The sequence below is a fragment of the Alligator mississippiensis genome, chromosome 6 (assembly GCF_030867095.1).
Source record: "Alligator mississippiensis isolate rAllMis1 chromosome 6, rAllMis1, whole genome shotgun sequence".
Taxonomy (NCBI): domain Eukaryota; kingdom Metazoa; phylum Chordata; order Crocodylia; family Alligatoridae; genus Alligator; species Alligator mississippiensis.
The window spans coordinates 34136234-34160757 of record NC_081829.1 but is presented as its reverse complement, the minus strand read 5'-3'; the positions used below and the strand labels follow the sequence as shown (position 1 = coordinate 34160757).

At 43.4% G+C, this 24524-nt stretch overlaps 2 protein-coding genes across 4 annotated transcripts in view; both read right to left on the bottom strand.

The window, feature by feature from the left end:
- Positions 1-7595, bottom strand: part of BMS1 (BMS1 ribosome biogenesis factor) — a 35873-nt gene extending 28278 nt beyond the window's left edge. The window contains exons 1-6 of one of the 2 annotated variants that reach the window (XM_006264411.4): positions 7114-7595; positions 5591-5834; positions 5008-5198; positions 3638-3717; positions 1766-1954; positions 996-1138 (exon numbers count right to left, since the gene is read on the bottom strand). In XM_006264411.4, coding sequence (XP_006264473.1) covers positions 996-1138; positions 1766-1954; positions 3638-3717; positions 5008-5198; positions 5591-5766 — 779 coding nt within the window. In that variant the 5' untranslated portion in view covers positions 5767-5834; positions 7114-7595. Of the gene's footprint in view, positions 1-995; positions 1139-1765; positions 1955-3637; positions 3718-5007; positions 5199-5590; positions 5835-7113 lie in introns of those variants that run through there. The other variant, XM_059729768.1, reaches the window with a different exon arrangement.
- Positions 7596-11010: 3415 nt separating this feature from the next.
- Positions 11011-16145, bottom strand: LOC102559164 (diencephalon/mesencephalon homeobox protein 1-B). 2 transcript variants are annotated; one of them, XM_019497199.2, is made up of 3 exons: positions 14157-16145; positions 13561-13730; positions 11011-12970 (listed from the first exon to the last, which is right to left on the bottom strand). In XM_019497199.2, exons 1-3 carry the CDS (start codon positions 14386-14388, stop codon positions 12014-12016), a joined length of 1359 nt encoding a protein of 452 aa, XP_019352744.2. In that variant the 5' UTR covers positions 14389-16145; the 3' UTR covers positions 11011-12013. The 2 variants fall into 2 exon arrangements, with proteins under 2 accessions (XP_019352744.2, XP_059585750.1); XM_059729767.1 differs by lacking the exon at positions 14157-16145 and adding an exon at positions 13902-14010.
- Positions 16146-24524: the final 8379 nt, after the last annotated feature.

Here is a 24524-nt window from a genome sequence, read left to right as displayed (position 1 = left end):
ACACACAGCACACGTTAACAGCTGACTGCCTTGGTTAAATACACAACACTGAAGGACAGGAGTCACAAACCTTTAAGAAGCCACTGGCCACAACCACCCTACTCTGATTTGATGCAGGCCAGGTGGCTTTGGTAGCACATCAGCAGCAGGGGCTTTCCCCATGCCCGCACTGGGGTGAGGCAGCTGGGAGCTGAATGCACACCGCCACTGCTTCTCCAAGCTCCTCACTCCCTGACTGTGGCATTGGTGCAGTTTCCAGCCAGTGGGGACCTGTGCTAGGGTTGGACAGCTTCCAGCTGCATCTGCACCACAGCACTGGGGCACAGGGGCTTGTGGAAGAAGCAGTGGCAATGTGCATATAGTTTGCAGATTCCCAGCCCCAGTGTAGGTCTCCACTACTGGAAGCTGCATATGCACCACAGCAAGGAAGTGGGGAGGAACAGTGGGGGACTGGGAAAAAGTGATAGCATAGAAGTAGCTCCTAGTCACCCGGCCTCAGCACAGGTGTATAAAAGCCTGACATGCAGCTTCCAGCTGCTATGGAGCTGCGCTAGGAACAGGCATCAGCAACTGTGTTTACAAGGCTGTTGCCTCTCCCACTTCCTCCTCCTTTTCTCCCCCCCCAACTCTGCAGCGCAGGCAAAGGAAGCCGCCTTCCCCAGTGCACTTGCCAACTGACTGGAAACTGCACCTGCATTGCAGCTGGGGAGCAGGGGGCTAAAAGAAGCAGTAGTGATGCGAAAAAAGCTCCTTGCTGCTGATGCTCCACCAAAGCAACTCAGCCCACATCAGACTGGAGCCAGGAGGGCAGGGAGAAGTGGCAAGGGAACTATCTGGAAGCTGGTCTGGCCCCGGCACCACTCCTGGCTGTCCAGTCCCAATGCATACCCATGGGCACAGACACCGGTAAAGAGTTCCAGCGGTGCTGTGGGCCAGATCTAGCCCAGAAGCCATGTTACCAACCCATTCTAGAAAGAGAAAAGAAAACCATGTACCTGTCCATTAGGACATACGGATGAGTTGTCTGCCATGTGAGAGGGCGGAATTTCATAACCGCGATAAAGCGTCCTAGATTGTGAACTTCCTGCTTTTGATACTCTCCATGTACCATCCCAGAGAGATAAAAGAGCTTAGCACCCTAAGCAGAACATGAGAACAGTAAAAAGTTAAAACCTGTATCTATTAAACTCCTATTAAATAAAACAAAGCCAAAAGACTGCAGGCAATTAGGTACAGTTGGCTCACAAAGACATGAACTAATTGCTAACATTTTTTTTCTCCCATCAAGGTGGAATTAATATTAACAGCAATTAAGATACATCCACCATCTGTTAAAAAGTGGATTTATGTTTCACAGAAAAAGTATCAATTTTTAAAGCTTCATAATTTACAACAGGCAAGACAAAAGTGAAATTAAATCATGGTAACATTTCCATGGTTACACTGCCTGCAAAATACTTTATAAAATAGGACGACTAAAGTTAATCTATTCTGTAATCCTTCTCCACATCATTTCTTCTATAAATAACTACTGGGCTTCAACTGATCTTATTTTGTGATAGAAATCAACTATATAGGTAAACAAAAAAACGTGGAGTTTCATGTTCAATACCAAATACTACACCAGGACTGCCTCTTGTTCACAACATTACTAGAAGACAAAATAAATGCTAATGCAGTAAATGTACATCTGCCCCATTTCTAAAGCCAATTCTCCATCCCAATGAAAAATGGATTCATGAAAAATAACTGTTTAATGTCATACCGGATATACTTCAGTCCAGAATCTATGTTTTAATCTCTTTTTGGTCTTTTTTAACTGTTTATTGTTCTTGAAGGTATCTAAGTGGGTAAGGATACCCATGATTTTAGGAAAGCCATGTACTTGGCAAATGTTCAAGAATTCAAACGTTTCCATCTCAAATCCAAAGCTGGCATCGATGAGCATTAGAACCTGAAAGCATAATAAAAATAAATTTACTTCAACAGTATTAGCATACTTTCATGACAGCCTTCACTTTATTTAGCCACCATGCTTTTAGAAGGAATCAATCTTGTATTGGCACCACCAAACTTTTAATATTAAGGAGTGACAGCTTCCCCAATGACTTTTTATAAAGTCATAATCTGCATAACCAACTTTGACTTTAATTAAAAGTTATCTCTTTAGCCCAAATCACTGAATTAAGGGCTGAGAAATTCTTCCTCTCCCCTAAATCAATATATTTTTGCTCTGCTTTGCTTCTCTTCTCCCAGAAGATAACAGAAATGTATATATAAAACAGTGGATGCCTGACAAGTAAAAGGATATTAAATAGGGGTAGAAGTATCAGATTCTGGCCCTAAACTAACAAACCCTGCTCACGTTAAAACAAGCAAGATTCAGCCCTTTCCAATATTTGAAGGAACGTCTGATTAAATCAGTAAAGATAAGAGCCTTGATTGTCTGGATATCTGCCAAATGCAACTAAAGATTAGGTTGCCACAAGAGACTAATACCTTAAGGCACTAGAGCATTTGAGATCATAAACAGATCTTTGGTACAAGTGAGATAAACTTCCTTCCCATGTTCAATTGCTGTTGTGTGTCAGTAAAAGATGATGATAATGGAGCAGAACACTGACACAGGATAATGCTCTTGTAGTTACACGAACAGGGAGGCAAAACCAATTAGGTTTTCAGCATACAGGAGCCTACTATGCAAAATAACTGATGGCAGGGCTCTGTGAGTAATTAAATTACACCAGCCTTGAAACAACGGTATCTCACACCACCACATACTTTTAAAGCCTCAAAGCTACCCAGCTTTGAGGCTTTAAAAGTACCCAGGCTTTAAAAGCTACCCAGTTCATTAAAAACTCTTGACTTATACTTTTCAATTAATCTCATCATCTCAAGGCACAAGAAGATGGTAAAAAAAAAAAATCTACTTTAGCTGATGAATTTCAGCAAAAACTAAAAGATCGTAAGTTTAGATCAGCTGTAAGTAAAATATATATTTCAAATTCGCGCAAACAAGCAAAAATCTGAGTATGCTTTGGGTTTTGCATCATATCCTGAAGACAATCAGACTCAGATTTTCTGGACTAAAATTCAGACAAGGTAGAAAAAAATTAGAGGTGATACTCTAGAACTGAAAACAGACTGACTGCTGCACTCACACCTTCAAATCAGGTCCATTAGAGAGCATCAGATGAATTCAGCTGATGCAGCAGCATGCATTTCCATTTTACATGAGCGTAAAAAATCCAGTCATTAAAGAAGACCTCTTTAACAAAAACTTTACAAACTCTAGTGTGGTTACAATCTGCTTAAGGCAAGGTCACGTCTCTCTTCAGTTTCTTAAAGCAAATCCCCCCACAAAAACTACGTTTTACAAACAGACTGTCAAACTGAAGTCCCACAGGAGTTGTAAGATGGTTTCTCCCACTCCTTATACCTGGACAATTTCAAAGGGAGCTCTAGAAAAAGTTTACAGCTTGGTCTTGCTCACTTTGAGCACCGAGTACTGTAGGCATAAGCAATAGACCATTCATATGTACATGCAATTTCATCAAATATTGTATTTCCAATTGTAAATTGTATTGTAAGTTCTGTGACAGGAAACGTGACTTCTGGTACACTGTTACAAACTTACCAAATCAGCAACTTTAGCAAGATCAATCATTGTGTTAATGTCACATCCACATTCAATAATGGTTAGCCTACGTTTTTTACCTGTAAATAAAATGAAAATGGAGGTAAAACCAAATATTATTCAGGTTTATTTACTGTTGAGGATTTAGACAAATTATGCCACCTTGGGTAATTTTATTTGAATGAAAGAACCTACTGTAGTAACATAAACAACTAAGCAGCATGTACCAGAAATCTCTCTCCCTATTAAATTAACTAAGAAGAGCTTGGACAAGTGAAAGGGATATGTAAAGTTTTAAATTCCTGTTGGCTTCAGGGTTAATTATATTTGCTGTTTCTTAGATAAATTTTCTGGATTGTAAGAAAATTTATTCTCCACTATAATTTATGGTAGGGACAAGATAATCCAATGGTTTGTTTTTTTTCTCCAAAGCAAATACTTGATGTTCCTAATATGCTTGGGTTGAGACTAGTTCCTATCATAATGGTTCCTACCACTTCCTAGTTCATTGGTCCCTGCTCTGAGCTGCTTATAATTTGACTAAATTTGGGTGTCTGCATCAAGCTGAACTTTTCTAGGAAACTCCAGATAAAAAGGTTCTCTCTGATCCAAGAACAAGACTACAGAAAAAAAAAACATTTCATCTTCTTTCAAAAATAAATTCTAACAAACTTTTCTTTGACTTTCAATGGCACCAAGCATGCTAGTAGGGACATGCCCATGAAAATCCCACCCAAATTTGTCCTTGACAAAGTTATAGTCCAGACATGCTTGGAGTACTTCTACAGAGTGAGGGGACAGGAACAGGATGTGTTCTTAAATCAGACCGAGCCACCTGAATTGGTTAACTTAGGTTAAAATAGGATTGGCTGGCAGTTTGAGTTTTCTCCCAACCTCCTTCACCGACTTTAATTTTATCTTGTAAATTAAACATTAAAAACCAAAGTTTCCTCATTTTCCCTATTATTTAACCATAAGTTAAGCACTTTCTTTTGTCTTAAGTGGAGACACATTCTTCTATATTAGCAGTTACATTCCCCAAATAATCCATTTAGATCTAAGCATGCCACAGCCTATGATCAAGCCAGAGTCCCATACCATTGTAACTATGGGTCATGCTGGATCCCAGTAACTTCTCTAACCCCGCTTCATCAGGACCAAGGAGCATGAAGGAGGCTGCCTGCTACAAATGCAGAGAGGATAAGAACCACACATAATGGAGACATGGGAATCCCTAAAAGTGTTTATTGTTTGGACACTCTCTCTCATATCCAGCAAGCATATAGTAGGAACAGAGCCTCTTTCTATTTAATGCTCTAAAATCATGGTCAAACAGGGTGCTTTGCATTGCTTGGGTTTTTTCCCCTCACCTGATACAATTGTTACAGGACCCCGGATTTCAACCAATTTCTGCCTTGTGAAGTTCTTAATCAGACATTTTATTAAGGTGCTCTTCCCAACTTTTGGAGGGCCAACTACAACGACAATCACAGGAGGTGGCTCCAAGGGAGTTCGGTCCACCACTGGAATATGATGCTTTTTTGTTTTCAAGTCCTGAGTCCTATTTATGAATTGCAAGAAAGATGTTATAACAAGTCATATAGCAGCAACATTTCTTATTTCAGCAACCCATGTACTTGGGTTTGTTTATCAAGGTCTCAGCTAAAAACATATTTTTGTGAAACTCCCATCAACCCTATTTAGAGCTAACCAGATTTACCCATGATGATGCACTATGGCAAATGTGACCATGCTGTGTGGCAGGTTTAGACAAGTCCACATCACTGACACCTTCATAATAGAGACTACACTTCTGATACACTAAATCATGATAGCTGCATGAGCACACTTAAGCCCAAGTACACTGAACACATTTCTATCAGGACCAAAAATAAGTTCCAGGAAAAGATCCATTATATCTTGCGTGGTCTAAAAACCATCTCTGTAGAATACCTGTGAAAGGTTCTGGCCATCCGCACAAAAGACTGGACTGCAAAGGCCTTTGGATTCCTCTTCCGAGCATCCTCTTCATCTCCAAGTCCTAAGTCATTCAAGTGACGTTTCTTCTTTTTGTCAGCCTTTGGCCCACTGTATTTTTTGCGATGCTTCTTTCTGTCCTTTTCCTCCATCTTTTTTGTCAGTGGTCACTTATCACCAAGCTCAAGATGATTGTTTCTGTTAACAATGCAGAGCATAGCTGGCATATGGAAAAAATAAAGTATATGAGAAAAAGCAGCAGCATTATTTAAATACCTGTCCTCCACCTTTGAGATAAATAGCATAATTTCCTCCTCTGAATGTAATGCCTATCTACAAGAACAGAAAGATCCATAAATTATAAACAACTGATGAGTTTTAGTAAGATAGCATCTAGATGCTCTATTGAGCTTGCTGCTGTACAAAAAAAGCAAGTCCCTGTCATCAAAAAGTTTCTCAGGTACAGTAATATCTTCAATATTTGGCCAACACTTAGGTACCCAATATTACAGGAAACCTGAAAACAGATTTCAAACAAAATGAAGGCTTCTATTGTGTTCCAGTTACAAAACCATAAACTTCTATTCAATCAACAGGGTTCTTGAAGCATGGTAAGAATCAAGGTGTCCTTAAACAACTAATAACTGGAATAAAATAAGTTGACAATCACTGATCTCTATTTAAAAGGGATCATTTACAGAACAGCCTGTGCTCCATTTTTACCAATCATAACACTACCTAGAGGAGGATGCTAACTTTATCTGCTCAGTTCCCTGGAGGAGGCTAACAGGCATCTTTGTCTGATCCCACCTGCCAATACGCTGCAACCACAAGCTGGAATCGCAGACTGATGCTGTGCAAGAGTTGCTCTTAACCTGGAAGCCCTGACTCGACAGCCAAGTCTGCAGGGGTTCAAGGCCCCTGATCGATCAATCAATCACGTTTTAAGTGGCAACCAAGCCACACCTTCATTCAGTAAATAGAGTGAAAAAAAAATCACTTAATTATGATTGTATGGGGCTGCTTCCATAAACTTTATTAAAGCTTTATGGAACATTGGGATGTTTTGCTTTGTTTTAATGAACAAAAAGTTTCCTTGAAGGTCCTGCCTGGAAACACTGCTTAAGTGGTATAAAATCCCCAGGTGGTCTAAGAAGAGATGTCACATCCCCCCAAAGAACCTCCCTGCCTATAAAGAAAACCGGAAGTGAGGTTGTAGCTGTGACTGCTCAGAAATGATGATAGGAGCTAGGGTTTCTCAGGGGGCACCTTCTGTTGGACCAGTGAAATCGCTGGGACAGCCGGGCAAGCTTCCCAGGGCGACCCAGCTCGGATCAGCGCCGCCAGAGGCCCCGGCGGCACCTCAGCCCGGCAGCGCCACCCCCGGACGGGCCGGGCAGCTGCCGGGAGCGCGGCCCGGGCCGGCGCCCTGCCCCTACCCCTGCCCCTGCCGTCACCCCCCAGCCCCTCTTTCCCGGGGCGCGCTCGGCCCCACCTACCCCGCCGGCTGCGGCTCCGGCTCCGGCTCCCGTGCCCGCGTGCGCTCCCGGCAGACGTGCGCGGACCCGCCCCGGAAGCAGTGGGCCGGGCAGTTCCGGCGGTGCCGGGGGGCGGTGCTGAAGCTGCGCTGAGGATGCTGGAGGCGCCGCTCGGAGAAACACTGCTCCCCGGAACCGGCAGGGGCGTCTCGGCCGCCCCCTGCCCAAGGCGGGATCGTCCCTGGCTGAAACCCCCGCCTAGTGTCTGTCCAATCTGCTGCGGCTCGGGAAAGCTCCCAGCGATGGAGGCCCTGCAGCTTCCCCGGGCGGCCCCGCCCCCAGACCGCGCTCCGGGCCAGCGAGTTCTTCCTCTGCGGCTGCTTCCTGTGCTGCAGCTGTCCGGCGAACCCCGCTTCTGCCCGTCTCGTGGGCTGAGGCCCGCGTGTGCTTGACTCCCTCGCATGTGTCGGAAGGGGCTTCGCATCTGCGGTCACTGCTGCGCGCGTATTTCCAGCATCAGCCTCGCGGGGCAGGTTCCGGGTGCGGTGCCTGTCACAAAGGGGCCTTGCAGTCGGTGCCGGACTATGCTATGCTGAGGCCCTAACCTACAATAAAAATAATCCATGTTGTTTATGCACAAATTTATGAACTCAATATGAATGTGAATAACAACTGTGGAGCCATACACTATGGCAATGCATTTCCCCGTATCTCGTTTATTTACCAACTGATTATTATAAAACTTGATATTTATTGAGTCTTTTTTTTTTTTTAGAGGCCCCTCATATTGTGAGGCCCTAAAATGTAGTTTAAGTAGCTTAAGCCTAAATCTGGCACTGTTTGCAGTCTACTGGCAAGCAAGCTCACTGCAGGCTCTCAGCCAGAACTCGATCACGGGACTCCTCCTGGGGCCGCAACAGCTGCAGTGGGTCCAGATCTGGGGCCAGTAGTGCTGGTCTTGGCAGAGGACCAGAAGCAGGTAACAGAGTGGGTAGGGGAGCAGGCAGTGGCACAGATCCAGGGGTAGACAGCCACAGGACAAGCAAGGCTGTACCTCCACAGCTTGCTTGCCACCCTGCCACTGCTGGCCATGTCCATGGGGGCCCAGGCACCCCACATTCTGTGGCAGGCTGTATTCCAGAGTCCACACCCTGCAATTTCCAGTAGCCCGCTGGACTACTGGCAAGCCAAGTGGAATGGTTCTGCAGATCAAATCTAGACCATAGGCTGTATGTTTGGCATCCTTGCACTATAGCAGGGGTAGGCAACTCCCAGCACTCATGCCAGTATGGCACTTGAAGGCATTTTGCTTGGTACATGCGCCTCAGAGCAGACAGCAGGAAAGGGGCCAAGGCTGCACTGCCACAACAAAAATCAGGCCTCTTCTGGCTGCCCCAACATCTGCCCCAGCATGCCAGCATCTTACAAGTTGAGGTCACAGGTGTTTTTGGCACTCTGCCCAAAAACGTTGCTGACCCCGGCACTATAGAAATATGAATACACATAACAGAGAGAACAACATCCCATGTTGCAATATATTTACATACTGTGCATTGCTTCTTAGACTCAGACCCTGCAGACTTGTGTGTTTTCATGAGTCATTCATTTAAGGATCTTTTTTGCATTTCTGGAAAGAACTACTATTAAAGATTCAAAATCTCTTTGGGGAAAGTTATTCTTTGGGGAAGAGTTATTTCATTATCAAAAGCCTGAGACTTTATTCAGTACTTTGACCAATGGTTCCATAGTTATTAAGGAGACACTTGCAAGCTTGGCTTCTTCAAAGAAATTACTTTTCTTTGAAGTAATCTGCAACCAAAAGATGCAGGACTGCCATTATGCCACACGATAGCAAGGGCCAGAGCTGCTAAAATGGCATTCAGGCCCCAAACAGATTTTCTCTAGATCCTGCTACCTGTGGGTGGTTGTCTCACACAGATTCACAGAAGTTTAGGGCTGGAAGAGACCTCATGAGATCATCAGGTCCAGCCCCCCTGCTCTGGACAGGAAAGACTGCTGGGGTCAAGTAACCCCAGTAAGGTGTGCTCCACTATCTATATTTCATAAGGGTCCAACGTAATCTTATTTCAAAATACTTCATATGCCATGGTGCCAAAGATTTCCCCAAATACAGAACAATTGATTAATTTCTCTGTTATCCCCTTCCTCTTTGGTCAGAGTACTGGCAGAGAATTTCTAGGTTGCTGGTATTGAAAGCTGGCAAAGGTAGAACTTACTGCTACTTATTTTCATTCTTGCCTCTGGCATTCTGCACAAAGATGAGTATGTAGGCTGTAAGGCAAGGCCTGTATGACTCAGAGCCCTGACAACAAATCACAGAATGGTGTCCTTAAATTTACTACCCTGCCTGAATTCCTACCAAATTAAGAGAGACCAAGACCAGTTACCATTCAGTTCAGTAACATGTATAAACTAAGTTCAAATTCAGCTCCAATTAAAAGAGTGGTCACAACACATAAACTACCCCAAAATGGGGCACTAAGTTACACCTTTCATTGTATAAAAAAAAATTAAGACTGGATGCATTTTGGTGACCGCATGACTAACTTCTCTTGTGGGAGTCCCTTCAGGTCAGAGCTGATGCAATTTGGGTTTTCAGGTATGGAGTATGCTAGTAAAGACACTATCTAAACTCTTCCTCTGTAGAATTAAGACAAGATTTTGATTACAAGCAGAAAAGGTATTTAAGGAAAAATTAAAGACTAAAATCTTTTTTTTTGTTTTTTGTTTTTAGAGATTATAAAGCAAGTGCAGGCACTAACATTTAACAAGTCTATGTAAATTCTCTTATCTGTAAAATTCATGCCAGACGTTACATAAATGCAATTTGCACCATAGGCAAAGGTAAAGTACACATCAGATTATCAGTTCATTAGAGTATTGTAGGTGTCTCATTTTTACTCTGCATGGTAGGAGGCATATTATTCTGCTTGGTATTGAGATACTGCAAGCCTGTGAGAAGTAACCACATATATGTGGTCAATGGGAAGAAGGTTAATCCTACATACACTACATGCAAGGGACCCAAGCCATACAACTTTGTATTATTAGACATTACAAATGCATCTTTTTGGGGAGTTGTGGGTGCCTCTTCCAAATGAAGAATGCTTAATATAGCCACATGACATGGGCCTTTGGATAATTTTGTAATTGCAGAACATACAAAATCAGAAGATTCAGGAAAAGGAACCAGGAAAAAATGAGCTGACAGTTATCACAGGGTTATTCATGGTGGCTTTTGTTCTTAGCTGTATAGCAAGAAATCCAAAGGCTGGTAGAGTACCTCTTCCCTTCCTTCCCATCCACCCACTCTTTCCCCCATACAGCCATGTTTCTAAAGACTGCATGGGAGACAGTACTTCTGTTCACAATCTCCAGTGTATTTGTTGGTCATCTTTTGCAGGTAAAATTTGGGCTTTTCACTCGCTCAGGTGTTGGAACTAGAGGGAAAGTTTTGACCAAATACTTTCCATTAAAGCCATCAATCTTCCAGAGAATTCCACCCCAATACTTGGTGCCTAAAATAGATGCGCTTGCCTTGTGTTGCTTCCTCTTTCAAATAAAAGCTCTACCAAAAACAGCTTGACCATAAATTCACCTAAGTCAGTGAATAAACTATAGAACCAGCCAAAGTTAGACATTATAGGACTACTGATTAAGGGGAGGAGTCAGGAAAAACTCAGCCCTGTAAGCCACAGAATAATTCTGTCGGTATGACTGAATGTCTTGCCTTTGAAAGCTTGTCCAACTCTATCCCAGCTACCTAGCTGGTCCAATATCAGATACCACCTTAAGAAATCCTTGCCTCCCTCAATTTCTGGACCATCACAGCTCTCAGACAGGACATTTGAAAGAGACTTTATTAAAAAAAAAACAAACCCAAAAAACAGCATTCAATAAAGTTTTAAAAACAAAGTTTATTGAAACAGTCATGTGCAATCATAAATAAGTCATTACAAAGCATGCAGCAGTAAGTAAATAGTACTTAGCACTTTCATGGTACTTTTCCTATTCAAAACTGCTGGATTACACTTATCACAACTATACCCATTTTACAGAAGCTTTGCTTACAAGTTTGACTTTTATTTAATAAAAGTTACAAAGGAACCCAATTTAATATTCTATATCTTAAAATCTAGAAATATTTCAAAGAAGCCATAGCTATTTCTTAAACCCCAAACAGCATTTCCATGTGCAATTTCAAACAATATCAGGTCCATCCTGGTCACAGCCCTGTCACTTCATCAGCCAGGTACCAGTTTCCCCCAGTGCATATACCCACTAAGTTCAGGCTCCCGTAAGAATTCCTTTGACTTCCTATTCAATAAAATTTAGAAATATGGACTAGCACTGGCCTGAACTAAAAGCACCCTCAAAACATCTTCCCTTCTCCCTTAAGTCCCAGAAACAAAGACCTACAGAAGTGTTTGGGGAAATGGTATATTTTCCCCAGATATTTTGAAATGAACAGAAAATTCATTTTGATCACGAGTTGTTCACACTAGATATGTTAAGTTCTTCAATTGAGAGTAGTAAACCCATAAAACCGTTCCCATAATCCCACCCCTGCAGTCAGAAATAACCTAGTTCAAGTGTAAAAAACTAGACTGAACTGTCTGTGAGCAACCTACAGACCAAGAAGTCGATCAGTGAAACATGGTGGTTAATTGTAATCAAATATGTGCAAGGGCATTACAAACAGCTCCTTGACAGTTCAAATACAAAAGACTCCACTACTCACATGTGACTTAATCATTCTTGCTAGCATCCTTGCAACCTCTTCGCAGCTCTCCACTCACTCCCCACACACGCACAGACTCGCATAACGACAGCCAACCCTCACTATTCCTAGGCCTTTTTCCTTATTCAGAAGACTAATCGTGCAAACAGCAGCCTATTTTCATGTGTGACCCAAGTGACAGGTTGCATACTGGCTACCAGAAGAGAAGGCATAACTTCTATCACCACCCTGCCCTCTCTTCTGCTCAAGCAGCAGATCAAGAGTAGCTCCAAATAATTCATTTCTCACATTTGTCCAATGACAGTCAAATTCGTGTACAGGCTCCTGTGATGGAACTAAAGCAGTCAGTGTCCCCTGAGATGCACTCTGACATTTTTCAAATGCTGAAGGAGGAACAGAAACAGGTATGTCAATGTTACTTAGTAAATTGCACTCAACCTGCCCAGACTCCATTTTTATTTGTGGTTCTCCTTCTTCACCAGCACTTAAAATGGTACTTTTAAGATGAGAAGTGCTTGCATTGATGTACAAACACTCATCAATTGTTCCTGGGCTAGTGTTTAGAGAGACAGGCATCCTGTAAATATTCTCTTTAGCAGTTGGATACTGGTAATCTTGTGCATACTGCTGCCCTCCTAGTTTTAGAGTTGCTGAGGACTGGAGAAAATCACCTTCTGTGTAATAGTCTTCAAGTAAAGCTTTGTTGTATGGATGTTGTTGCACTGGTTGCAAAGGAAACTGAATCTGGGAAGAATTCCCAGTGGGGCCTACACTGAACTGAACTCCATTTGCCATGTAATCCAAGTTGTGGTAAACTGAGGCCTGGATTGGGCTTCTTGCCGCATGTGTGTTGTCTGAGCCCCTGAAGTGAGCATCACACCCAGAAAATTGCTGCCCTGAATACTGCAAGGGTTGGTAAAGAAAAATTTGATTGGCCCTTGCCAGATCTAGCTGCGGATTAGTGAGATTCTGATCAGGTGTTGAATCATGCATCATTCTTGGGCTCTCTTGGCCCAGGTGGGTCAGCTTCTGTTTGCCACACTCTTGTTTGAAAGTGGCAGAAGCTTCTGCCTTCTTGTGATTTAGCTGCCTGGCTCTTCTGTTTTGAAACCAAACCTGGGAAAAAGCAGCAGAGAAGTTAAAATAATTTCTGATAGAAGCACCCTTAAAAAAGCCAGGTGGCAAAGGGGAGAAGGGAGGGGAGAATTTCACTTGACACCAGAGAGGCACCAGGTCAAGTTCTTGCTGGTTACACACACAAATGACCAAGGCTGATGATATCAACGCACTGCCCCTGGGTCTCGCACTTATCTCAACAAGGAGAACTTGATAGGATTCGTTTTTAAAACTTGTTTTCATCGTTCTCTCCGCCCAAACGACTGAATACCTGCATTGCATTGCCATTTCATACACCGCGGGGAACCGGTCCTGGCTTGAGACCCGCTACCCCATGCAGGGCTACCGGGACCCTCCTCCCTCTGCTCCGCAACGGGCCATTCGTTAATCAGGCCCCCGGTCGCCGCCAGCCCACGGCCAAGTCCCGGAGCTGGGGGCGCCCCGCGCTCGCCCGACGCCCCGAGGAGCCGGGCAGGCCCGGGCCCGCGGGAGGCTGGGGCCGGCGCTGCCCCGACGGCGGCCGAGCCCGGGGAGCCCGACGTCCGCTCGCCGCCGGGGCAGCAGCAGGTGCCCGCGCGCCGCCGCCTCACCTGGATGCGGGACTCGGGGATGTCGGTGAGGCTGGAGAGCTTCTCCCGCACGGCGATGCCGGGGTATGGGTCCTGCTCGAAGGTCCGCACCAGCAGCTCCAGCTGCGCCTTGGAGAACGTGGTCCGCTTCCTCCGCCCGCCCTCCCGGGGCGCCGGCCGGCTGCGGGCTCCTGCCGGGAACAAGCCGGGTCTCAACCTCTGCCGTCCAGCCCCGCTCCCCGCTCCCCCGGGGCTGGCACGAGCCGAGCCAGAAGCAAGGCCCGCGGCAGCCGGAGCCGGGCCCCGCGGGGGAACAAGGCCGAGCCGGGCCGCAGGGCAGGGCAGGGCTCGGTGCGGGTTACCTGCGCAGCGCGGGGTGAGGCCGGCGGGCTCCATGCCGGACCCCTCCGCTCCGCACTGCTCTGTCTCCCTGGCAGGAGCCGAGCTCCGGGACGCAGGTTTATGCGGGCCCCCCGGCTCGGGCGGGTTTTATAGCCTCCCCCCGCCGCCCCTGGGTCTAGGTGCCCTTCCCACCCCGCCCCCTCCACGGGGCAGTGTCCGCAGCGTGCCCTGGCCTGACTCAGAGGCGTCCCACACCTCCATTGTCATCAAATCACCAAAATACACATCGTTAGCGGTGTCCCGGGAAGCAGCCGCGATGTCTCTGGCCGAGGCCTTGATTCCGCCCGGCTGATAGAAGGCGGCTGGCGGGGACCAGAGGGGGCGGCCTGGCAGGGCTGCACCTTCCCGTCCGCGAGTCGGGCCCCGGTTCCCTTCGGGGAGCAAGACCCAGCTGCTCTGCAACAAGGACACCCGCTGCTTCTTCCTGCAAAGCCGTCTGAAAGGCATCGGCTTGATCGCTAAATACGGGCAGCGGTATCTTAGATTTGCCTTTATTTAGTTAGAACAAAAACAAACCAAAAACACATACTTATAATATCATATAATTCCCCAGGTTTTCTGCCCTTTCTTGAGATCTCTGTCCATTAGAATCAAATTCAACCTTAAGCCAATCCACAGAAATTTTCTGCTTTTTTTTTTTTTAAACTACTGTCCATTAGAACTAAATTCAATCTTGAGCCAATGCCATGGGAGTTTCACCACTGACTTGATCTGCTAGAGGGAATGTCAGCAGCTCCACCAAGAATATTAAAATCATACTATAGAAAGCAAAAGGATCAACTTCAAGCTAAGAGCCAGACACTTCCCTATAAGAACATTCACATCGGCTTCCATGCCAGTGTTACCTGGGAGACTAAGCCCACACATGTTATATAACTTCACCCATTTAAGGCTAAAGGCTGCTCAGGATCCTATTCATTACATTAAAGCGGGAAGTAAGGGGTTGGAAACAAGCCTGAAAGAGGTCAGCTAGCCCAAATCCGTGTATGAGGCAGGATCATCCCACAGTTTAAATCATCACAAATCAGTTTAAATCATTCCACTCTTCCCAGTTATATCAAGAGTACCAAACTGGGCCTAACATAGTAACACAGAAGAGGCTGGGATGATTATTTAAACTGTCTGACAGCAATATTAGAACTAACAAGTAGCACTCCTCTGAAATTCCCAAAAGGTAAAACCTTAGGAAATGATTACTACAGCAATACATGGATTTATGTAATAATTTGCCAAATTAGGCCAATTAAGGCTAGCCCTAAAAGTGTTCAAGAGTAACAACTACATTACTGTATGTGCCTTTCATCCCAAGGCAGCCCAAATTATTCTGCAACAACTGGGGCCCACTCCCCTGAGTCTAAAATCAAGATTTTACTTACACTTATACTGAGAAACAACATTGCCTACCGCTGATATGAAGCCTGACACTAGACTGCAGCACACTTAAAGGAGTTTAGCAATGTGCAGTACCATTTCACTAAGTTGGAAGTGAGTTTCCCTACTCGTCTGAATGCAAGTGCAATAGTGCAGACCCCTAGTCCTAGCCTTCACTTGCAGATAGATAACAACAGGGAGCAAACAGATGAGAATCCTACTTTGCTTTCCTTGTCCATTTCAGATTTCCCGTGACCACAGGCACCCTCAGAAGCTCACAGGTAATACGTTGTCCAACAATGTGAGTTGTAGACCACACGTGTTTATAAGACCCTTGTGGGTTGAGTGTAACAAGCAATCCTAGGTTAAGGGAATGAACTACTCCACTAAGTTTACTTTCAAACCCACACCCCTGATTTGTGAGAGCTTTTTTTTTTTGTTTTGTTTTGGGGTTTTTTGCTATAGGATAATCTTTGATAATATGCCAATCCTTTCATCTATCAAATCCCTGCATTTCTTTTCCATTCAAATGCTCAATTAAAGTATGTTGTAGGCAGGCATCACAATGGGTAGAGACAGGGGACAGAAGAAAAAGAGAAAGCCATTGTTACTGGATGGTGGATTATTCACTGTTCAATATATGATTGCTTGTGTTCTCTTGGACTATGTCGGACTCCTTGGCTTTAGCTCTCCTTTAATGTAGTTAGGTATGCTCATAGGTAAAGGCTGATGAAAGCACAAACATAATGAGCAAATGCACAAACCTTCAGCTCTCATGGACAGATGCCAGAATATAAACTAAAGGCAAGGGCTTGTCTGTGATAACTTTTATTGGACCAACTGCATACAGCTCACATACAGTTGACCCAATAAAAGGTATCACAAATAATCTGTGCCTCTTCCATTTCCTGCACTATCACAGCAACAGCCCCAGAATATAAACTGTTATTTTATGTTCCTAGTCCTCATAGATGGAGAGAAAAATTTAAATTTGACCCAGGATGGGGCATTTGAACTGCAGCCGCCCCCACAAGCATCAGTCAGTGGAGCCAGGGTTGGGAAGAAACCGCACCCTACAGCAAATGCTAGAGCAGAGAACTCTGCTGCAGAAAGCAGGAGTGGGGCAAGTAACTTGCTCAGGCAAAGGCAAGACAGGAATCGTCTTGTTGGAGTCTTTGCTCTCTTTCAGTGACTAGCCATAGGGCAACTAAATCAGGCCTTTGTTAACACCACAGAGCTGAACATGTCAATTCACACTTCCCAGAGTTATTGTTTGAAGCACTTAGTTAGGCAGCCTCTTTACACCCTACACCCTTCCATTTTTCCAGGGTTCTTTGTAATGCTAATAGATAGAGACTTAGATTTTGTTTTTTGAAAAAAGTGTGATTCCAGGAAGCAAAGACTACCCACCCCCCTCCCCCATGAAAGAAACAAGCTCAGCCCTGATTCCAGCTCTTTAGGTCTTGTTGAAGTCTATGAACTTTGCCACTGACTTCAAGGACGCTAGACTTTGGAAACAGATTCTCTCCTCCCCAAAGGTCCCTTTTCACTAGCCTCGTGATAGAAACTGCCAGGAAGTACCCCAAGAACACCCAAGCACCAGTTAAAGAGCATGTTGAAGGACAGCTGGCACAAGATGAAAACAGGGAAGAGCACTCTAGAGAAGTCCACTGGTAGCTGGTAGGAAAAAGCCTCTGCAGCTGCAATAATTCATGATCAGGACATAGCGCCAAGCAGGCCATGTTCTGGGCAGTTCAAAGGAGGTCTGAGTTGTGTAGCGGGGTGTGGGTGGCCTTTAGCCTCTGGACTGTATGCAGGAAAGCATGGCTAGTATATGAAGGTAGGCATACTGCCATCTAGTTAATATTTCCTAAGTCTATCTGCTGGTAAAATTAAGAAGAATCCTACCCTAAATTATTACAAACATTTCAGAATGGTATTGAGCTGCTGATTTTTAAGCAGAACTTGTATCCAGACAGGAGCTTTGAGTCAATGTTACAAACTGTTCCTGAAACATTTACACCTCATAAAAAGGAGGCTTATGCCTGCTTATCTACAACACCTCTTTATTTATCTTTTGGGGGAAAATTTTGCAGCCCATTATTTACTACTCAACACCATTAAGTCTGCTCTTAAAAAACCAATACATCTTCAGAGTGCAGTAAGAGTGCTGACTCCACTGAAATAGAAACAGGAAAGACACTGAGAATCTGAAAGAAGATTTCATATTCAAATGCATAAATGCATGGTAACGTTACAGAGAGTAATAATTTGTGATGAGCATGCTGCATTCTAAATAAGTTCTTATACTGCAATCCTTACCCTCCTATCTCTAGTGCCTTTCTGTAGTGCATTTAGCAATGTTACCAAAATCTGTCAGATGAAGTTTGTTCTGCTTTCCTCTTCCCCATGAGATACAAGTGTGAGCAGTGAAATGTCTTCTATACTTTTCCCAGAGCCTGATGAAGGGACTTTGATCACAATATTTTGCAGAAAAGGACAATTTTCTTGCAATTTCCCAGTTGGTCTAATAAAAGGTATCATTTTGGAACCAAGAGTTCTAATTTTTTGTATGCCTTCCTTTGTAAGGTACATTTTTAACATATACATGGTGCTATATATTCATATTAGAGAAGGGGCTCAGAGAAGTGTGCTGTGCAGATGGAGCAGAAAGTAAGGTTTGTGACTGCCCTTAGTTTTAATGGTCTTGATTCCATTCTTCAGAAAAAGAGGTGCCTCCTGTATGAATGAGCTTAAACCCCTTCAATAGTATTTTCTATTATGCTAGAAGAGCGGTCTGTTTCTGCTTAGCATCTGCAGGATCCAAAATGTCTGGATCAGTTTTAAATGTTCAAAAAAAAGAATGAATTGTTGGCCTAACTCTGTTCCCCTTTAAGTTCACTATAGAAATAATTAAGGTAATGTATGCTGCTGGGGGGAGGGGGTGAAAAACACACCTTTAACTTATACATGTATTTAACTCTCAAAAGTAAAATAAAATAAAACGACTGACCCACTTGGCTACTCAGAAGTCCCTGAAACCTGGCTCTGATCAATAACTTAAAATTTGCCATCTAAAAAGTGTTGCTAGAAAAACTTTTGAATTCATTTGTTTTTGTTGCTATCCCCAGCCCTGATCCCTACTGTGCAGTGTCCTGGCTGCAGAGTCATGTGATACTGTCCAAATACAACTTTCACCAGTTTCAAAGAAAAGCTTGAAAAACATGATTTGACTGGAATTGAGTGATGCCTGCACACAGCCTGGAACAATAGCTCCAAAACAGGTGGGCTGCACCATTCATAACTGAGTCACCAAGTTTGAACCCCCTCACCCCCCCCCCCAAAAAAAAACAAAAAAAAAACAAAAAAAAACCAGTTTTGAGGATAGACTTTCATACCATGACAGCAGAGCAGTTGTAGCTTTTGGACTAGGGTGGTAGCGGGGACAGGAGGCCCTTTTCTCCTGCCAAGTTGTCTGCTTTCATTGGAAACACTATCCTCCCTTCTATGGGGCATACGCCAGATCAGATAAGGCCCCAGAATAATGGTTCAGAGCAGCATTTCCCAAGCTTTTGGGGTTTATGCCCCACTGCAGTGAAGCCAACCTTTCTTGTGCTTCCCTACTTCAGCTGCCAAATTCTGTTCAATGCTTTTGTGCATAATACTTTTCTCTTAGTTGTGACCCTACATCCTCCAGGAACCTTTAGTATCTTCCTACCTCCCCTCCCCTCCGCCCTGAAAGAGGGCATGTTCCACTGTTTAGGAAACACTGGTCTTGAGTTTGGAGACAACCTTGTCAAAGAGGAGCAACAATGACTCCTCCTCAGTCCAGTAGATGGCTCAGGTAGAGAGCACAGCAGTGCAGGATGGGATGGGGGCAGGCCCAGGATTGCCTATACCAGCCTTGCCTTCATGCAACGACTTGTACCTCAAAGTATAAAAGTTGTCCTCTCCTGGATACTAAATCTGTTCCTCCTCCTTCTCGGAAACAATTTGTCCATAAAGCTTCCCAACTGAAACATCCTCATTCTAGCCAGACTGGTCATTTCCCTAGGAGGACTAGACATAATCATCTGATCCATACTGTTCTGCCTCGCCTGTTCAGTCCTGCAAACTCCAGTCAAATTAGTAGGTTCATGGAAGCCATAACATCTCATGCAACTTTAAAACTTCATGGCCCAGTAAAGACAACTATCAACCTGCATTACTTGGCCTCGTTTCCCATCACCCCCACCTCCTATGCCTTTATCAAAGATTTGCTACCATCATTCACTAACGGGCAAAGATCCTACAACACAATCAGCTCTTTCATCTCCCATTGACTTTCTTAGATTTTTTACTTTAAGATCTTGCAAGTCAGTGAGAGATAAAAGAACACTTTAGCATCTTAGAGGACTAGGCCCCTAGTCTGCAAGTATTAAGACAAGGGTTGTATCTTCTTTCCTTTCTGCAAAATACAACACACCCATACCATGCCATCCAAATACTAAAGAACCCAACAGCATATTCTGCCAAACCCAATTACAAACCTTAGTCACCTAAGGACAAATACATTTGGCCCTAAGGCTTTTTCCACAGGGCTGGAGTCACAATGTCTGGAGCCCCTCTCCTCCCTGTCCACTGAGCTAAAGCCCAAATGTCTTCCCTGTTCCCTCTCCACTCCCAAATAATAAACCCCACCCTTGCTGTTTGTGCTGAAACATGCTGTTTACCCATCTCACTGTTTTAATAGACCTGTTGTTGCCTTCCCCTGCTCCCCCACCACTTTTCCCTGATTTCCAATCTTGACTCTTATTCTGACCATTAAGAAAAGTGTGTTGTATTAAAATAATATGTTAGCTCACACATTCTTACCCTGAACATAGTCAAGTATAAGAGGCACTAGCTGGCCATGGTTAATTTTAGGGTCCATCTCTGTATAAGATCTCTTAGTCCATCTCTCTTCAAGGTCAAACATCTTCTAAGTAGAAAAGCAAAACAAAATAGAGGGAGCAAGATGACAAAAAAGCATTTAGAGAATGAAAGTTTGATAGCAGGTCATGGATGAGGGATGCAGATGGCATAACCAATGGTACTGAGCAGTCAAGGATTGGAGAAGGCATCAATAAGTTGACCATTTGCTTCATCATCTGCTGCTTGTTTTACTTATTTTATACCTGCTCATTGTATAATATCAGGTAATATATGTTTCACTTTATTTTGGCCAGTCTACACTGGAAAAAGACATGGCTAGTATAATTGTAGCAGCAAGACACAGCAGAAATTGGCAAAAGGAGTTCTTTACTGATAAAATTAAGCCAGTTCCCCAAATGAAAAAATATTCCAGCCAAAGGCAAGAATTATTGTAGGTGACATCTTTTATTAGACCAACTGTTTGGCTGGTATAGACATAGGCAGGCTTTCAGGTATCCCAGTACCCTACTAATAGTGTGACCATATGTCCCAGTTTAGCCAGGACAATGCCAGATTTCAGAGGCTGGTTATGGCCAGCTGTAGAGAATTATAATGGACATCCTGGAAATACAGGGGCATGGGGCGCAGTCTGTCTGGGAGTCAAAGCAGCATAGAGCGCTTTGCAAGTGAACAGGTAGGCACCACTGCCTGCCCAACATGCTGCCTCACCCCCACTGACCCCCGTAGGGAGGCCATGTTCTGGATGTCCTGGATTTCCTTATGGTCTGCCTATCTCCTAAAGTCAATTTACCTATGCTGGCAAAATTCTGTAGTACAGATTTAGCCTTTAAAAATGGTTCATTATCTTCAAAGATAGTCTATGTGAACGGTTGTTATTACTTTTCACCTTTTTTACCATATTATACATTAAAAAAGCAGGCTAGGTCAGGCAACATAAACACAATATTCATTCACTAGGGCTAAATGGTTGTCCATCATTCAATAGAAAACCCAGCTATAGAACATGCTGAAAAATCAATCATATCTATACAGCACCATGTTGTAACCAGGTCCCCTGACTCAGCTATTGTAGTATGAACAAGGGCTTAATAATGCATTGTAACTGTGACTTGGGCTCTGTGTGTTTATCTATCTTTTCCTTTCCATTTCCTTTTTTGGAATACAAAGCCCCTGGTGATAATTGTGTCTCAAGTGGGATGAGCATAGAGGACTTCGGTACAAGTTCTTTTCTCCTAGGAACATATTTAATTTATTTCAAAATGAATGGGAATATCATACTTTTATAATAAAGAGTAAGATTATGTCTTAAATCTTTGTGAAAATTACATGCACCACTAAAGCCAATGTGGTTTATTGAGATCCAGCTGGGGATTGTATATCTAGACTCATAGTTCAAAATGCCAAACCACTAGCTAGGTTTAGAAAATATACTAGGCAGGAAGGTGGGGTGAGGGCGTGGAAATCATTTACTCTTATTATTTGCACTGTATGAATAACTTCTATTGCAACACAAAATCTGAGTGCATTTTTTGGCTTCTCTGTTTATTTCTTCAAATACAATTCTCAATACTTTGAAGCCTTACCACTTATTTATGTACTCAAATATGAATTTAGGAAGGAAAATCCACATTTGGGTTTCTGCAGTTGAAAATGTTTCATATTATATTTAGTCTTCTAAACCTTTATGAACTTTTAACAAAAAATTGCTGTTTATTTCAGCATTTAAAAGCAAGTGATCGTTTTAAGCAAGTGTTAATTTAAATACTTCCTTTCTCCTTGAGAAGAATGAAGTTCATTTTCTAAATACATGACAATATTATTTAACAGTCAGGAAGTTCTTGCAGCACATTCATTTACTCTGAATTAGATGACAAAACAAAGAAATCCTCCTAATACTTTCCATCTTCTTATACAATTTCTAAGGAACTGATGGTGCAGGCAACTTTAAATTGATGAGACAAATAATCAAGTATGTTTCCTAGCAGTGGTCCCAATCCTAATCCTTATTTAGAGGCAGTTGCTATTTACACAAGTCAATTCACTGACTCCACTAGGATGACTCAGCTGATGAATAAAGATTCAGTCTGGATTAGGCCAAACCATGTTTTAAAGTTCTTTAGATGGAGTCAGACCCCTACACCTAATTTGTTTTTCTTTTTTTAAGACACAGAAGGATAAAATCTGTTACCTCTATCTAGGCTCCAGCATCTATCAAGAGCACAAAAACAAAAGAGGCAGACTACATGGCAAATACCCTTTGTGTTCCCAGATGAAAGTTAGATAGTCAATATCTCTAACTTAGATAGCCAATGTCTCCAAGTTGTAGGGAAACAACCTTTTCACTGCACTGGACACAGAAGACATGGCTTTAGCATTTACAATCTGAAAGACTAATTTATTGCTGTAAACAGTGCGTGAAGAGAGTCAGAAACATAAGATGGACCAAGGACAGAAAGAAGCATTAGTTCAATTATCTCATGACCTTTTAGCAGGACCAGCCAGTCTCCTATCCTGCATACTGAGTTACTATAGGAACAAGTTAAACACCTGTGGGTCCTGCAACTACAGAGATCTCTCAATTAAAACAGGACTTAGAGTGGGTGCTTTTAATTTTAAATCTCAGGGAAGGTGAGACATGCCATATTCTAATGATGCCATATGATCTTAGGAGAACCCAAGCTGCAAGTCCCCTATTTGAAACCTTAAATTCTTAAAAAGTACTTGCAACTTTAACTACTGCTTTAAATCAGAATTCTAGCTGAATGATACTGAACATAAATCATTTGCATGTTATAGTGATAGGGATACATTTATTTCTCCAAGACTGCTTACTATTAGTTTCTCCTTTAATTTCCTGGGGCTTTGTCTATACTCAGGAATAGCTCCATCTCTGTAATCAGTTTACCTTGAAGCAGGGGTAAACCTAGGTTAATTCAACTGGTACATCCTACTAACTTGCACATTCTACTAACAGAGTCAGTATGAGTGCAGCTAGACTGTTTTTTAATTATTGATGGCTGCATTGGGAGTGTTCACAAATATGAGCAGCAGAACAAGTTGGTTTTAGTGCTGTTGCATGTAAAGGGACATGCTCAAGTCCATAAACCAAGTTTAGGAGTTGTTCATTGCTATATTGGGAACAATACCTACAAGAGATATAGGATATGCCAGGTGAAGTTTTTTTCAGTTGGGTTCACTACACCACCTCCCCAAATGAACAAGCTTTGCTGGCAGAATCTCTTTTGTTGGACGGAATGGCTGTATCCAGATGAGGGCAGGGATGCTGTTGAGGAGAGGCATAGAAATCACAGCATCGTAGAAAATTAGGGTTGGAAGGAACTTCAGGAGGTCATCTAGTCCAACCCCCTGCTCAAAGTAGGACCATCCCCATCTAGATCATCCCAGCCAGGGCCTTGTCAACCCAAGTCTTAAAAACCTCCAAGGATGGAGATTCTACCACCTCTCTAGGTAATCTGGTCCAGTGCTTCACTACCCTCTTATTGAGAAGGTTTTTCCTAATATCCAAATTAAGCTTCTCTTGCTGCAACTTGAGACCATTACTTTTTGTTCTGTCATCTGCCACCACTGAGAACATAGTTCTCAGGCACAGTTCCACCAGTTGGGGCAAGTGATATTTTCACGCTCCTAGCTATGTAAGTAAAAAACTATGGAGTGTACATGAGTGGGAGCCAACCTTTTTGGCAGGCATGCTACAAATTTAGCCCCACACCTTCCCCTAGTGCTACTCTGATACCTTTCCCTTACCTGATCCCCTGCTCAGCTTTTAGTTCCTTGCGCCATGCTCCTTGACCAAGCTGCTGCTCTGCTTTCTATCCCATGCCCATTCTGCCACTGTGCTGCCTGTCACCTCCCCAATCTCACATGCTACACACAGGCGGACTGTGCAACTTGTGGTACCTGTGCTGCAGGTTGGCCACCCCTGCTGTACATTAAACCTCAGGCTGGGTATAAACATGTCTCCCACATCTGAGCTGTTTTAGTCTTGTGGATGCACACAGCCCATGGAAACAAACTAGAATTATGTCAGTGATGCTGGCAGGCTCCATGATCACTTCTCTCTATCAAGATAAATACCCTTTTAGAGAAGAGACTACTGTCTGAAGCCATGCAATAGGCAGGGTAGAGGTGCACTTTACAGACTCATTGAGTCAAAGATGCATAAGCTTTTATGAGCAACAGCTTGCTTCTACCCTTACAGGAAGCAATGCAAACAGACCAAACCAGATGCCTGAAGCTTAGGAAGGAAACTCCACACCTTCAGACCTTGTTTCAAATGC